Source organism: Chiloscyllium plagiosum, unplaced genomic scaffold (genome assembly GCF_037043375.1).
Source record: "Chiloscyllium plagiosum isolate Xiang-an unplaced genomic scaffold, Cpla_swu_hap1 HiC_scaffold_24, whole genome shotgun sequence".
Classification (NCBI taxonomy): Eukaryota; Metazoa; Chordata; class Chondrichthyes; order Orectolobiformes; family Hemiscylliidae; genus Chiloscyllium; species Chiloscyllium plagiosum.
The window spans coordinates 22,388,693-22,404,388 of record NW_028270162.1 but is presented as its reverse complement, the minus strand read 5'-3'; the positions used below and the strand labels follow the sequence as shown (position 1 = coordinate 22,404,388).

The following is a 15,696-nucleotide window of genomic DNA, read 5'->3' as shown; positions in this document are numbered from 1 at the left end:
AGTTTGAAACTGGGCTTTTATGAGGTTGTACAGGCTAACTTGTATTCCACCACAACTTCACACCCTGGCATATCAATTGCTCTACCATTAATTACTATCAAGCCAGCTGACTAATCCAATGTTACTGGGGAGTGTAAGACAGCACACAAAACTAACATCAGTTATAGCCAATAATGAGGTACAAACTTGGTGAAGAAGTAGCACAGAATGATGTTCATGCTAATAAGCAGTATACAATACAAATCTAACAGGAGGAGGTGGACCATCCTTATTTTCAATAGTGGCAGAGCACAGCATATTAATGAAAAGAGCATGGTCAAATAGTTTGCAAACACCATTAGCCTGAAATGCGAAGTGGATCATTTCTTCCTGCTCAAACCCCTATCATCACAAATATTGGTCTTCAGACAGGTTTATTCAAATCATGTGAAATTACAAAATGGCTGAAAGCACTGGATATAGCAAAAATTATTGGGTCCAATATTCTTTATTTTCCTTTTCACAGGATGTGATCCCTGACAATTTTAACATTTATTGCCCTTTTTTTAAAAATCATTCATGTTGTGGATGTCACTAGTTAGGACAGCATTTATTGCCCAGTTGCCCTTGAGAAGATGGTGGTGAGCCACCTTGATGAGTCCACGTCTTTTGAGTCCATCCAGGGTGCAGCTAGACGGCAGGTTTCAGGAGTTAGACCTAGTGACAGGGAAGGAATGGCAACATAGTTCCAAGCCAGGATGGTTGTGACTTTTTCAGAAACATGTCCCTTATAGTGGTACCATATGTCTGTTCCTGTGTTCTTCTAGGTGGAAGGGGTTGTGGGTTTGGAAGGCGCAATCAAAGGAGGTTTTCACAGTTGCTACAGTGTATCTTACAGATGAAGAAGACCGCTCTGACTGTGCATCACGGGTGGAGGGTGTAAACGTTTACAGTGGTAGATAGGGAGCTGATCAAATGGATTGCCTTTGTCCTAGTTAGTGTTGAACTTATTAAGTGTTACTGAAGCTGCACTCATCTAGGTAAATGGAGAGGGTTCCATCACACTCCTGACGTCTGCCTTGCAGATGGTGGACAAGCTGTGTAGAATTCCCAGCTTCTGACCTGCTGTTGGAGCCATTATATTAATATAGCTGGCTCAGTTATGTTTGTAGTCAATATTAGTCTCATGGGTATTGATAGTGAGAGATTCAGCAATGGGAATGCTGTTAAATATAAAGTGGAGATGATCAGATTCTGTCATGGTAGAGATGAGCATTACTTGGAATTTGTATGGCATGAATACTACTTACCAATTATCAGCCCAAGCCTGAATATTATTCAGGTTTTGTTGTGTTTGGGCATGGACTGCTTTAGTATTTGGGGCATTATGAATGGTACTGATCAGTGTCAAATCATCATGAACACCCCCATTTCTGACTTTATGACACAGCAACTACCATTAAGAAACAGCGGGAGATGTTTCTGCCTAGAACACTGCTTCAAGAACTCCTGCAATATTGCTGTGGAGCTTAGATAATTGGCCTTCAGCAATTACTATCATCTTCTTTTATGCTATCTATAACTCTAACCAGTGGAGAGTTTTCCCCATGACTCCCATTACTTCAATTTCAGTAGGGCTCCATGATACCACACTTGGTCCAATGCTGTTTTAAGGTCAACAACAGTCATTCTTACCTTGCTCCCGGAATTCACCTACCTTGTATACAGAACCACAGAATCATTAGTGTGGAAAGAGCTCATTTGGCTCATCGAGTTTGCACTGACCCTCTGAAAAACATCTGACCAAGACCCGCTCCCCCACCCTAGGCCCTGATACTTTTAGCATGGCCAATTGACTAGGCGTGCACATCTTCAGTCTGTGGGAGGAAACACACGCAGACAAGGGGAGAATGTGCAAACTCCATACAGAAATTCACTTAAGGCCTGAATCAAACTGGGTCACTGGCGCTATGAGACAGCAGTGCTAACCACTGAGCCACCCTGCCACCCACATGTTTGAATCAAGGCTGTAATGTGGTCTGGAGGCAAATGCCACTGTCAGTGATCAACAATTTATTCTTAATTCAGTCCAGCTCTGATGAGAAATGTAAAGGATAGACTCACTTTGCAGAATCCCAAACAGCTATGTGGCCAAGGCTACAAAAATGGCTAGGCCATGGACAAGATTCTGCTCATGACAGACCATCGCTGATTGGGAATACTCCAAAAACTAGAAAACTTCTAAGTAGTATGGAAACAATGTAGTGTAGTTTAACAAGATCCTGCAGTTTTTCCATGTACGTTGATTCTGCTATAATGTTCAATTCTTCAATGCAAATTAGCTTTGACATGATTGAAGATTTTATACCGTTACTTGTAGAATGCAAACTTTCCTTACCTGTACTGGCTATAATGAGATTCTGGCACAATTAGTTTAAATGGTGTTGCTATTATGCACAGGAATGGAACTATCTCGTCATATGTGAACCGACTGTACACAGTCTAGGGATCTACTCCTTGTTGTTTTTCAGCGATACGCAATAGCTGGTTTGAAAACACAATTCTCATTGTAATTAAATGTAATTGTAAATGTAATTGCATATTGTAAGAAGTATATTCAGCCCATTAAGTTTCCCACAGATCATGTACTGTATCCTGTATTGTGAACTCTATCAATAGCTTACTATTGAGGGGACACAATTCCACAGTCTACAATTCTATAATGCATTTGAATTCCAGTTTTTTTTATAGTGTAGGATACTGTCTGCAACACAGCAGACTGGTGGATATAAATGAACAAGCTTAAAAAAAATCTACAAACAGAAAACAGAGTAAATGTTTCAAATTTAGTGATCCTTCTTCAGATCAGTATTTCGAACAGCTTTCTGTTCTGAAGAAATGTGACTGGACTCAAAATTGTTTTTATTCCTTTCACAGATGCTGCCTGACCTGCTGAGTTTCTCCTGCAATTTTTGTTTGTTTGTTTCAGATCTTCAGCATCTGCAGTTCTTTATTAAAAGACCGCAGTTCTTAATTTTATTAAAAAGTATCTATCTTGATCTGCACTAGATTACTGATCTCTGATTGGGTGCATTACAATTAGCTTCAATATTCAGAAACTCCCTGTTCCTGATTGTTGTTCAGTGAAAGACCACTGATAGGCATGATGATTTCTGTATTGTTTGTTTGTACACAGTGATGGCGAAAACAGAAGTGGATATTTCTTTGCAGTGTTTCAAGATGAAAGATGGTTACTTGAAGAAATTAGATAAGGTTGATAGATACGTAAATTATTTGCAACAAAAGACCTTTAAGTGCTAATTGAATGTTCATTATCATGACTTTTCCAACAGTCAAAATCATTATGACTGAAGAAAACTGATCATATTGAATAAATCATAATGAGACTATGGATAGTGTATTACACCATGTTCTCAATTATTGTTTATGGAATACTTGGTTGGACCTACCTAATCATGTGAATTTGGTATAATATTGTTACCTACTGCGCATGACTAACTGAAGTTATTTCATACTTGCAATCTTATGGTTTACACAGATGAAGGAAATTTAAAATAAACACAGAAACCACTACAGCAGGGACTTTGCAATCAGATGTAACAGGAATAAAGATATTGGATGACAAGGGAGATTCTTTATGCAGTGAGGGTGGCCCAGCAGAGGAGATTCACACGAGAAAGATGGTAATGAACATGGATTCTGTGCTCGAAATTTGCGTACTTCCTGTGGCTTTATACCAAATCTATTAATTATCTCGGCACTTTTGCCCCTTTTGTCCAGCCAATCTTCCAGAAAGCCTGACATGTGGTAAATTAAATTTCTTAATGCAGAAGAAATAGCAGTATCATAGAAACAATGGAAATTGCTCTCCCTTCCTAGTAAAGGAGTATTGAGGTGATAATGAAGAAATAAGAAAAACAAAATACAGGTATAACATGAAAAGGCATCCCTCAAGTTGAATAACCAAGTTTGCAATTGCTAAAGTGTTGCTTGAAATAGAGGAGAAGAATGAGAGACAGAGAGATGATGTCCGATGAAAAAGACTAGTTTCATGCTAATAAAGCTCATCGTGACATCCCCACAATACACTCATAACATTTCAACTATAGCATGGGAGAGCCGGGTGGATGCTATAGTTTGATAGCATTGTTCTTACCAGCCTACGTCTTTTATAAATAATCCAGGCATCCTAGATGGAAAATAACATGACAAATCCTTGTTTGATTAGATCTCACTTTACAGAGCACTGATCAACTCACTGTATTGAAGCTCTATTAAAATTCAAATGCTTAAAACGCTGAACTTCAGTCACACAGACCTGAGGTTGTACCTTAGAGTGAAACTTCCTATTGTGGCTTAGTGTCATGGCAACAAAACATCACCATCATATATTTGCATGATCAAACATATGATTTGGTATTGACATTTGCAATCTCAAGATTATCTTAATTACGCACTCTTAGGAAAGATGTGATGTTTTCCATCACAAAAATGAAACCATTTATGTAATGGCTTAAACACGTATATGTGGATATAGATTGAAACATCTAAATTGAGTTATTTGCAAATTTACCCTGGGAGTGAAAAATCAGACTAAGGATAGAGATATCTATCTTCATCTAACTTAACCGTATAAGTCAGGACCAGGTCACGAACAAGCAATGATAAAGTCTGTTTACCAGACAGAACATCCCTCAGCACCTCGGGCACATGTCCTGGAAAAATCCAATAAGATATACAGCCAAAAAAAATTGATTAACTGCAGTGAACAAACAAAAGTGTTTGTGTGGTGTAACCTTTCATCTCACGCAATAATAACCTAAGTTTGCAGTGTACTTTAATCAATGCTTTTTTATTCCAACGTACATATTCCTTTTGTCTGACACATCCTTTTGGATCTAAGGCAGAATACAATAATCATGCAATAGTGTCTTTATTCTTCCTGTTTACTGGAATGACTAGGTTAAAGATTACATTGCATAAAGGTAGTGCTATTTGCCTGCTGCAGTTAATAATTTATGTTGGATTTCTTTTGGATTTTTCTGGGAATGTTTTTGCATTAATCGTGATGGGAATATTAAATCTCTGAAGCAGAATTTTCACTTTGGTTATATTGTTAAACACTATAGGTCACACAGCGGATGCAGATTGTAGAACCTTCGAAACAGATCTATCTGGAAACTGCGAATCAGAATAGGTTAGTTACAAATTTAATCTCTTTCAACACAATCTGACAGAAATAACCAGAGAGGTATCGAAGCAACTCGCCCCATGTTTTCCAAAGTGCTTATAGATGCTACCCTATTCTAATGCCTCAAATTTTATATGTGACATCAGATTGAAACTTTGAAGGGCAGGATTGGGGGTAAGAGAGCAGAAATGCATTATTAGGAGTCCAGCATGCCCCATCTCCCCTCCTTTACCTCCCATTCCTTCTGCCCCTTTCTCTGATGTTGGGAAGGGAGGGTTAAGGTAATGGGGGCTTCCAAAAGAAACCTACTTTTGATAGACATCTCTTTTGCTGCACCAGCATGGAGCCATAGAGATGTACAGTACAGAAACAGACCCTTTGGTCCAACTCGTCCATGCCAACCAGATATCCTAAATTAATCAAGTCCCATTTGCCAGCACTTGAACCATATCCTTCTAAACCCTTGCTATTCATTTACCTATCCAGATGCCTTTTAAATATTGCGATTCGATCAGTCTCTACCACTTCCTCTGGCAATTCATTCCATACATGCACCATCTTTTGCGTGAAAATGTTGCCCTTTAGGTCCCTTTTAAATCTTTCCCCTCTCACCCTAAACCTATGCATTCCAGTTAGGCCTCACACCATCATCTGTGTGAAAACGTTGCCCTTTAGGTCCCTTTTAATTCTTTCCCCTCTCACCGTAAACCTATGCCTTCTAGTTAGGTCTCAGAGGTCAGCCCATTAGGCCACATCCACCAACAAATAAAAACAGGATTTTGAAGGGCTTAAAGCTGTTGGAAAGCACTCCAAGCTTCACAGCAGCCATTGGCATCTAGAACATAGAACATTACATCCCACAACAGGCTCTTCGGCCCTCAATGTTTAACTAACCTGTAGAATCAATCTGAAGCCTATCTATCCTGCACTATTCATTTTCATCCATATGTTTACCCAATGACCATTTAAAATCCCTTAAAGTTGGCGAGTCTATTACTGTTGCAGGCAGTGCATTCCACGCCCCTACTACTCTCAGTGAAGAAACTACCTCTGACCTCTGTCTTATACCTATCACCCCTCAATTTAAAGCAATGTCCCCTCATACTAGCCATCACCCTCTGAGGAAAAAGGTTCTCACTGTCCATCCTATCTAACCCTCTGATCACCTTACATGTCTCAACTAAGTCACCTCTCAATCTTGTTCTAACAAAAATAGCTTCAAGTCCCTCAGTCTTTCCTCATAAGACCTTCCCTCTATACCAGGTAACATCCCAGTAAATCTCTTCTGAACCCTTTCCAAAGCTTCCACATCCAGAACTGTACGCAATCCTCCAATTGCGGCCACACCAGAGTTTTGTACAGCTGCAGCATGACCTCCTGGCTCCAAAACGCAATCTCTCTACCAATAAAGGCTAACACACTGTATGCCTTCTTAACAACCCTATCAAACTGGATGGCAACTTTCAGGGATCTCAGAACACATGATACCCTAAAGAAGTTCTGAACTAGATGCAGAGTAAAGCATATTTTCGACTATGTCAATGTCAGAAGACTGTACCAGGCAGACATCTAGTGATTCTTAATGTCTCTCTTAACTAGCAATGATTGAGGAATGGGAGGAGACCAATATATCATAAGCAGGACAGTTTGATGAAGCACATTCAGAAAATACTAGACAAAGACAACAAAAACCTTTAATATTAGGTGAATGCTGCGTGGAACCTATAACCAGGTTCAACTAAAAGATTTTATGCGTAATGATAATAATCAAATGCTGTTAACATTGCTTTAGAAAGATTTCTGCCTGAGAGCCTTAACATATTTGAAGAAGCGATGTGTACCAAGTCCTACTAATTCAATACGAACAAATATAAGATAATGCATATCAGAGAAAAAAAATGGGCATAATATATATTGCATGAACGGTGTTGAAATAGCTAAAGGTGAAGGTGAAAATGACCAAGAGCCTAAGTGAATTTGATGTTCAACGTGTTTAACCAATGCAAACAAATAATTAACAAAGTCAACAAATTGATGAATTATATTATCAATTTTGCTTAAAGGCAGCACTTGCACTGGAGTCAGAAGGTTGTTGACTTAAAGGTTGTAGACTAAAAATCTCATTGAAGTTATGAATCCTGGGCATGGAACTTAGGCTGATGCTTCAATGAAGTAGTAATGTCCGAATATGATATTGATGGTGCTGGTATCTTTCTTAGACATTAAACATAAGCCTGAACTTGAAAGATACCACAACAGCAATGGGGTTGTCTTAATGTTCTAATCAAAATATTTCTCTCAATCAGTATTAAATCACTCTAAATGATATTTGTGTGGCTGTGTCTTAATTGGCAGTCAAACTTGTCTCAGTAACAGGCACTGAATTTTAAAGTAAATTTATTAGCTGTTACGGGCATTGAGATATCTTATGGATGTGAAAGATTCTTTATAAATTTTTCTCTTTTCCTTTACATAGCTAAAATCATCAAATATAAGTGACAAAGTCATGACTAGAATACATCGACCAGTGTGCCTAATTCTGAGCACTGAGTTGTAGATGGTTATTAGAGAGTTGAGACAGTGCAAAGTATAAAAAGGATGATTCCATTCTCTAGAGGTCAGAGTTATGAGGAAAGACTGGAGGCACAGTAGCTGATCAGTCTTAATAGCAAGTGTTTGGTAGATGATTTTATAGAAAGAGTGCAGGATCTCAATAATATGAAAAGTGCTAAAAGTGGTAAATTAAGTTGCAAGAATTGGACAAAGGGACAGAGATTCTAATCAGTAGGAGGCAAGATTTTAAAAAAATCATCCATGGGTGTTACTAGTTGGGCCAATATCTATCTGTCTGTCCCTAGCTGTCCTTGAGAAGGTGGTGGTGAGCAGCTTTCTTGAACCACTGCAGCCCATGCGGTGTCGGTAGATGCATGATGACCTTAAGGAGGGAATTCCAGGACTTTGACCCAGCAATAGTGAAAGAACGCCGATATTTCCAAGTCAGGATGATGAATGGTTTGGAGGGGAACTTGCTGGTGATAACGTTCCTGTGTATCTGGTCTTTCTAGATGGAAGTGGTTGTAGGTTTAGAAGGTGTTGTCTGAGGATTGTTAGTGAATTTCTGCAGTGTACCTTGTAGATAGTACACACTGCTGCTGCTGAGCGTCAGTGATGGAGGGAGTGGATGCATGTGGATGTAGTGCCAATCAAGCAAGCTGCTTTGTCCTGGATGATGTCAAACTTTTTATGTGTTGTTTGGGTTGCACTCGTTGAGGGAAGTGGGGAGTACTTCATCACACTCATGACTTGTGCCTTGTAGATGATGGACAGGCTTTGCAGAGTCATGAAGCAAGTTACTTGCTGCAGTATTTCTAGCCTCTAGTCTGTTCCTATAGCTACAGTATTTTTAAGACTAGTCCAGTTGAGTTTCTGGTCAATGGTAACCAACAGGATGTTGATAGTGGGGGATTCAGTGATGGTAACACCATCAAATGTCAATGGGCGGTGGTTAGATTATGGGGAGAAAGTGAGGTCCGCAGATGCTGGAGATCAGAGATGGAAATGTGTTGCTGGAAAAGCGCAGCAGGTCAGGCAGCATCTAGGGAACAGGAGAATCGACGTTTCGGGCATTAGCCCTTCTTCAGGAATCAGGTGGTTAGATTATCTCTTACTGGAGATGGCCATTGCTTGGCATTTATGCTACTTGCCACTAGCCTGGATTTGTCTAGATCTTGGTGCATTTGGACATGGACTGCTTTATTATCTTAAGAATCGTGAATGGTTTGAACATGGTTCAGATATCAGTGGACATCTCACTTCTGACCTCATGACGGAGGAAAGATTATTGGTGAAGCAGCTGAAGATGGTTGGGCCTTGGACACTACTCTGAGGAACTCCTGCAGAGATGTCCTGGAGCTAAGATAACTGGCCTCCAACAACTACAACCATCTTCCTATATTCCAGATATGACTCTAACTAGTGGAGAGTTTTTCCCCTGATTCCTATTAACTCCAATTTTGTTGGCACTCCTTGATGCCGTACTTGATCAATTGCAGATCTGAAATCAAAGGCCCTCCTCTCTGATCTTTGGTATCAACTCTCTGCCACGTTTGAACCAAGACTGAAATGCGGTGAGGAGTTGAGTAGCTCTGGTGGAACCTAAACTGAACATCAGTAAACAGGTGCTGCTTGATGGCATTGTTGATGATGGCATTGCTGATGACTCCTTCCATCACTTCACTGATGATCGAGAATTCTGGGGCAGCAATTGCCCAGGTGGTATTTGTACTGTTTTGTGTTGCTGGGCATACCTGGGCAATATTTCACATTGTCAGGTGGATGCCAGTATTGCAGCTGAACTGGAAACATTTGGCTAGGAGTGCGGCAAGTTCTGGAGAACAGGTCTTCGGTACTATTGCCAGAATGTTGTCATGACCCATATTCTTTGCAATATCTAGTGCCTCCAATTGTTTCTTAAAAGCACAGAGTGAATCAAATTGTCTGAGTACTGACATATGAGGTGCTGGGAACCTCTGGAGGAGGTGGATCATCCACTTGGCACATCTGACTGATGATTGCTGCAAATGCTTTGGCCTTATACTTTACACTAATGTGCTGGGCTCTCCAATCATTAAGGGAAAGGATATTTGTGGAGTCTCCTCCTCCAGTGACAAGGGCATTTATTAATTTTATTCCACAAAAAAAATAGATGGAACAGACTATTAAATAGAATAGTGGAACAAGAATCTTTGAATGTTTAGGAAGCAACCAGATGCTTAGGATCAATGAATGAACAAGATAGGTGGAACAGCATTCCTCAAGCACAACCATCTTGAAATTCTGTAAAATATGGGGTATAAAGGATGCACTACATATTGTACTGACTGGTTTTGGTAATGAAATATTGCCTCAAGAGGCTTCAGAGTGATTGACAGCATGCTATAATCTTTGTAAAAAGTCAAAAGGAACAGATTTTGGAGATGGAGACAAAGGATTTGCAATTTCCCTCTCTCTCACTATTCCCCAATGTTGGATGCAATCTTCATTGCACCATGTGAAAAGGAGTTAGCTAGGTTTTCTTTATTTAAAAAAATTGCGAAATTCTTTGGTGAACCAGATTAATTTCATAACTCTTAACATTTTAAGTTAGGATCTCTTTAACACAATACCTAGAAAAATGTGAATCTGAGCAGTGGACAATTAAATGAGACATGTGAATGAAGAAGCATCTTTTACCATTGTATGACATGTGATGAGATCAGCGCGACAAATCTGTTTTTAGAATTTATCCAGAGAAGTCACAATCAAAGTCAAAGACTCTTCTATGGTATTTTTTCTTTTTGCTCGCTGAATGGCCAGCTTGTGCTGAAACTGAAAGCTTTCTAGATAGCTCTCATTTAAAGGTTCCATTATGTTTTCAGCATTTTAATTTAAGTTCCTAATCACATCACATGATACATCATAGATAATAATGAGCTGCAGAACATGATGGATAACCAATGTATGGCAATGACTATCATTCACTTGAGGGCTTTATTATTTCTGTTTTCAAGTGAATCCATTCATGGGATATTATGATAGATTTCTCATTTTAACTCTCCTGGCACATTATGTTTAATAAAAATTCACATGCTAGATAAACAGTAATTCACTATAGTTAATCCACCCTAAAGTATTTTTATCTTGCATGCCCTATACACTCAATGCTTAAAGACGTTGAGTAAAATACATTAACTTTCACTTTCCTGATGATACTTGGACAGTGATACACATACTCTCAGAACAACCTCCTCGCTTCAGTCAGTCTAACATTGCTTACCCGTGACTCGCCCTCTCCTTTCCACTCTAGCCGATTTGGAAAGAGGTAGAAATAACGACGTTGCCATTGGGTCAGGAAAGGGTTTCCTAGTTTCAGCATATAACCATGCATGATGCAGTCTTTTCCGAGGGCATAATCTGTATATTATATTAAAATATGATATTAGTCTAGGTCCTCAGAATGAGGATAAAGAAATTGATTTTCATAGAATCCTTATAGTATGGAAAGCGGCCTTTCACCCAATCAGGTTTGCACCAACCCTCTAAACAACATCCGACCCAGACCCAGCTCACAATCCCCGTAACCCTGCATTTGCTATAGCTAATCCACCTAACTATCATTCATTTATAGGATAATTCAGCAAAGCTTAATTACACTTAACCTGTACATTTTTGGACTGTGGGAGGAATCCAGAGAACCTGAAGGAAACCTATGCAGACAAGGGCCGAATGTGCATACTCCACACAGACAGTCATCTGAGGGTGGAATCAAACTCAGGTCCCTGTGAGGCAGCAGTGCTAACCACTGAGCCACCAAGCATCCATTTTTAATTTTTTGATGTAATTTATTTTTAGTTCTTTCAGCTTGCTTGTAAGCATGCTTGTATACCAGTGGGTAGAGATGTTAAAGTCATCTTTAGCATGTAGACAAATGGTATAAGATATTATTCAGGCAAAGCCTCTTGCCACTCTTCCTTTCTGCATTCGTGGCCAATCCTTAGCCCCTACTTGACGCAGATAGGAACAGAATCCTGAACTGTACATGCCACATCCTAGTCCATTACACTGAGCATTTGAATTTTAATTGAATACAAAGGGTTGGAAACTACTGTATACAGCCACTGCACAGTAATCTGATCAGACACAATCTTAAGTACTGCATCAAATTCTAGATACCAAGGCTTTGAAGGGATATAGCACAGATTCAGAGAAATATAGAGGCTAAAACATTATATGGGCAGGTTTCATACACTAGGCAAGCTTTTCTTTGAGTCTGAAAGATTAAGAGCTGAGCTAACTGAAGAATGAATAAGTTAGTTAAAGGATTGGATGTTGTAAGTAGAGACAAATTGCTCTGACTGGTCTGTAAGTCCAGAACAAGTGCATGTAACCTTAAAATGATGATGTCAAAAAACACTTCTTCATGAAAGGATTAGTGGAAGTAAAAGATTCTTTACCCCATAAAGTTTTAAGTAAAGTCAACTGAAAATTTCAAAACTGAGACTGATATATGTTTTGTTGTACAAAGTCTTCAATGGCTGATGGAGTTTAGATTCAGGTTAGCTACAATCCAACTGAATTGTGAAACAGGCTCAAGAGACTGATTGGCTGACACATATTCCTGGGTTAAAATAGCAGATAAAAAATTATTTTAAAGCATTCAACGATGTGCAATTTTGACCTTTTTGGCAGGAGATTGGTAGCATGTAAGAAGACCAGAAAAAAAGACAACTATAAATGAAGATACTCCAAATACAGATCAGTTAGTATCTGTTGCTTTTTCAGCATCAACTGTCATGCTGGGTATTTGGAAGTATTTTTGGGTTTTAGTTCAGGATGACAGTTAATGATCCACAAAGCAGTTACCTTATCAATGAACTTTCCTACCTTCCTCATGTCCAAGCGTCTTATTCTTTGCTCGCTTCCTAACCTCGTTTTTGTCAGTGTCAGCATTGACTGCATCGTACACAGTTTCTGCCACTTCTTGTTGCCAACGTTCCGATATCACCAAAGGGAAATTCTTATACAGTTCTTGGTCACTATCCAACAGCTGTATGGAAAAAAAATCAAAGAGATGAAAAGACAGATTTGGAGAGTCAGGGAAGAAATAGACATGGTACAGAGTGCAAGAAATGAAGAGCAAATGACAGGGATAGAAAGCACGACAGATAGCACAGAGAAAGTATAAATGGGGGCAACAAGAAAACGAAACAGAAAGCATGCAGGATGACCAAATTGAAAAGGGGTGAAAGTCAAAGGACAGAAGGAAGAGGGAAACAAAAGTGGAAAGGGAAAAAGAAATAGAAAATAAATGATCAACATAGCATTCTGAAACCAATTAAAATATAATAAATCTCATTTTATTTAGACAAATGTTTGGGATTTAAGCCTGGTTATTGTGTTGTAAGGATGTTTTCAACTTCTTTGAAAATATTGTTCATATACAGTAATGTACTTTGTTCAGCGTACCAAACATTGTTCCTTTGAAAACTTTGCTATTTGAAAGTATGTCCTTTCAAAATCAAAATTTTTTAGCATTTGTGTTTATATTATGAATACTAAAATGCCAGACTAATCGGCATTTTAAATTTACAATTTCAGATATTCTTCAAGCTCTGAGGTATCCAAAACTCGAGAATCTTTTGTATCAGAAATTAAATTGGAATTCAGAGGTAAAGAAATAATTGGACAAAACCATGGTATTTTGAATGTTGCAGTCAAACAAAGACCAGTCACAATTTAAGAGTAACCTGTCTATTCTAATGAATTATATAGCTTCACAGCTGTCACCAGCATTTACTCATTATATGCATGTAGACAATTCATAGTCTGAGGGCTCTGGTGCTACAGGCAAACTGTTCCTATGTCTGAGCCAGGAAACCCAGGTTCAAGTCACACCTCCTCCAGAGGTGGGTCATAACATCTATGAACAGTTGTTTAGAGAATATCTACAACTAATAAGCCAGATTGGGAGATTGCTCCTCAGGTCAGTTAGCTCATTTGGCTGGATGGTTGGTTTGCAATGCAGAGGTGCCAACAATATGGGATCGATTCCTGGACCAGCTGAAATTATAACGAAGGTTGCTCTTTCTCAACCTCTCCCCTCATCTGATTCATGGTGACCTTCAGGTTAAAACATATCAGTTGCCTCTCTCCCTCTCTGTCTCTCTCTCTAATAAGAATGTGGTCCTCTGAGACAACTTTAATAGGACTCTTGTGGAATAGTGTTACTGTTCCTACCTTTGTGCTAGGAGCTTTTGATTCAAGTTCCACCTGCTCTAGAGGTGTCTAATAACATCTCTGATCAGGTTGATTAGAAAATATCTAGAATCCACATATGATACAAAATACCAGCATTGTTAAGGCTTTGACTAGTTACTTAGGTGTTACTAGTATGCATTAGCTGCACAGGCACAATTGATTCAGGAGAATATGCAGATGGACCAGTGCATCCTGGATATACTGGTGTCACCAGAACTAGGTAGTTTCATAGGACCAATCAGAACTCACTAGCACATGCATGCCATGAGCTCATTCTGGCTACAGGAAGCTACTGGTATTGCTTATTATGCCATTGCCATTAATACTTGAACTAGTGAATGAAATTACAGTGGCAATACTGGAATATCTAATGCATTAACAGTGCTTCTCTCCCTCAAGGTCTTGCCTGACTTGCTAGTTTTCTTCAGGAATTTATTTTATGCCACTCACCCTTGCTTATTATTGGAGTGTCATTTGTTCCATTAGTAATTTCTATTTTAAGATATTCACAGATTACTAGCACAACATTCAGAGGAAAGTATAAATCAAGAATACTCAGACAGTACCTTGATGCCTTTTGTGTCTTCTTCATCAAATGATCCAATGTCAAATGCATCAGCTGCATTTACTTCTCCCCGAGGGGGAATGAGTGGAGGTGGATACTTGAAACATTAAAAAAAAACAAGGTGGAAGTTATTTTAACATTGCACTGTACCAGATGTACCACAATCAGAACCACAGTGTGGTCCCATGACATTTGATACCATTAAATATTTTGCCTGGTAAAATAATTTTTAGTGGTAAGGAACTTTGAAAAATAAAGTTCACAGCTCCAAATTGGATTCAAAGTCTTATCTAGTTAGAATATAATCCTTTCATATCTCCAACTGGGTGAATCTTACTTGGGAGTTACAGCTCTCTTTGCTCTGTTGTGGAATGGATTTTAATGAAATTAGTTTAAGACAGTCTCATCAATTTTCATTTGGCATAACTGGGCTACATGCAGCAAAGTCATATATGCGCTCAGGAAGCCTTCCCTTTATTGTACAATTTCACCCACAAAGGCCGTAAATGCTTTTGTTGCAAATTGGGATCATTTGTTTGAGGATAGGGTTAAGGGGTACTGCTGAAGTATCGGGAACATCTGTATGTAACCGTTGCTGCAATGTGAATTATTAATGGAACAAAATACATCGAAAATGTGTTGTGGTTGATCGCAAAGGAATTGATGCAACAGTGCATAAGAAACTTCAGTGCAGTTTTTTGGACAAAATTGATAACTGCTTTTTTAAAATCATTTGGGTGATTGGAGATATATCACCATATCTGACAGCTTTCAAAACAATCCACAATCACCTGCAGGAATTCTATCTATTCCAAACAGCATGTGTGCTCTTACCATGCAAGAAGATACAGTATTTTACTTAGCCAAGTTCAACAAGTTTGAATGTACATTTACAGAGTCAAGGCTTAAGTACTCTCAAGTCTGTGTTGTAGTAGCACTGAAGTTCAATCAGCTAATACTGGGCTGCTTTTCGATTAAGGCATTGGCCTGATTCTTTATGTAAAGCTAACTGAATAATTGTCACCTTCATGACAAGCTTCCTTGCACACGTCTGTCACAAAGCTCGTCCTTTTTTCCGAAGAGCTTTAAAAATCGAGCAAACCTATGATGCCCTTAGGGTGGTAATTATTTTGGAGGAATTCAA

The 15,696-nt window shown here is 38.9% G+C and overlaps 1 protein-coding gene across 2 annotated transcripts in view; it reads right to left on the bottom strand.

Annotated features, from left to right (window-relative positions):
* grk3 (G protein-coupled receptor kinase 3) overlaps positions 1-15,696 on the bottom strand; it is a 303,291-nt gene that overhangs the window by 20,515 nt on the left and 267,080 nt on the right. For both annotated transcript variants that reach the window (XM_043715595.2, XM_087999986.1), the window contains exons 17-19: positions 14,554-14,649; positions 12,614-12,776; positions 11,007-11,143 (exon numbers count right to left, since the gene is read on the bottom strand). In XM_043715595.2, the coding sequence (XP_043571530.1) occupies positions 11,007-11,143; positions 12,614-12,776; positions 14,554-14,649 (396 nt within the window). The remainder of the gene's footprint in view (positions 1-11,006; positions 11,144-12,613; positions 12,777-14,553; positions 14,650-15,696) is intronic.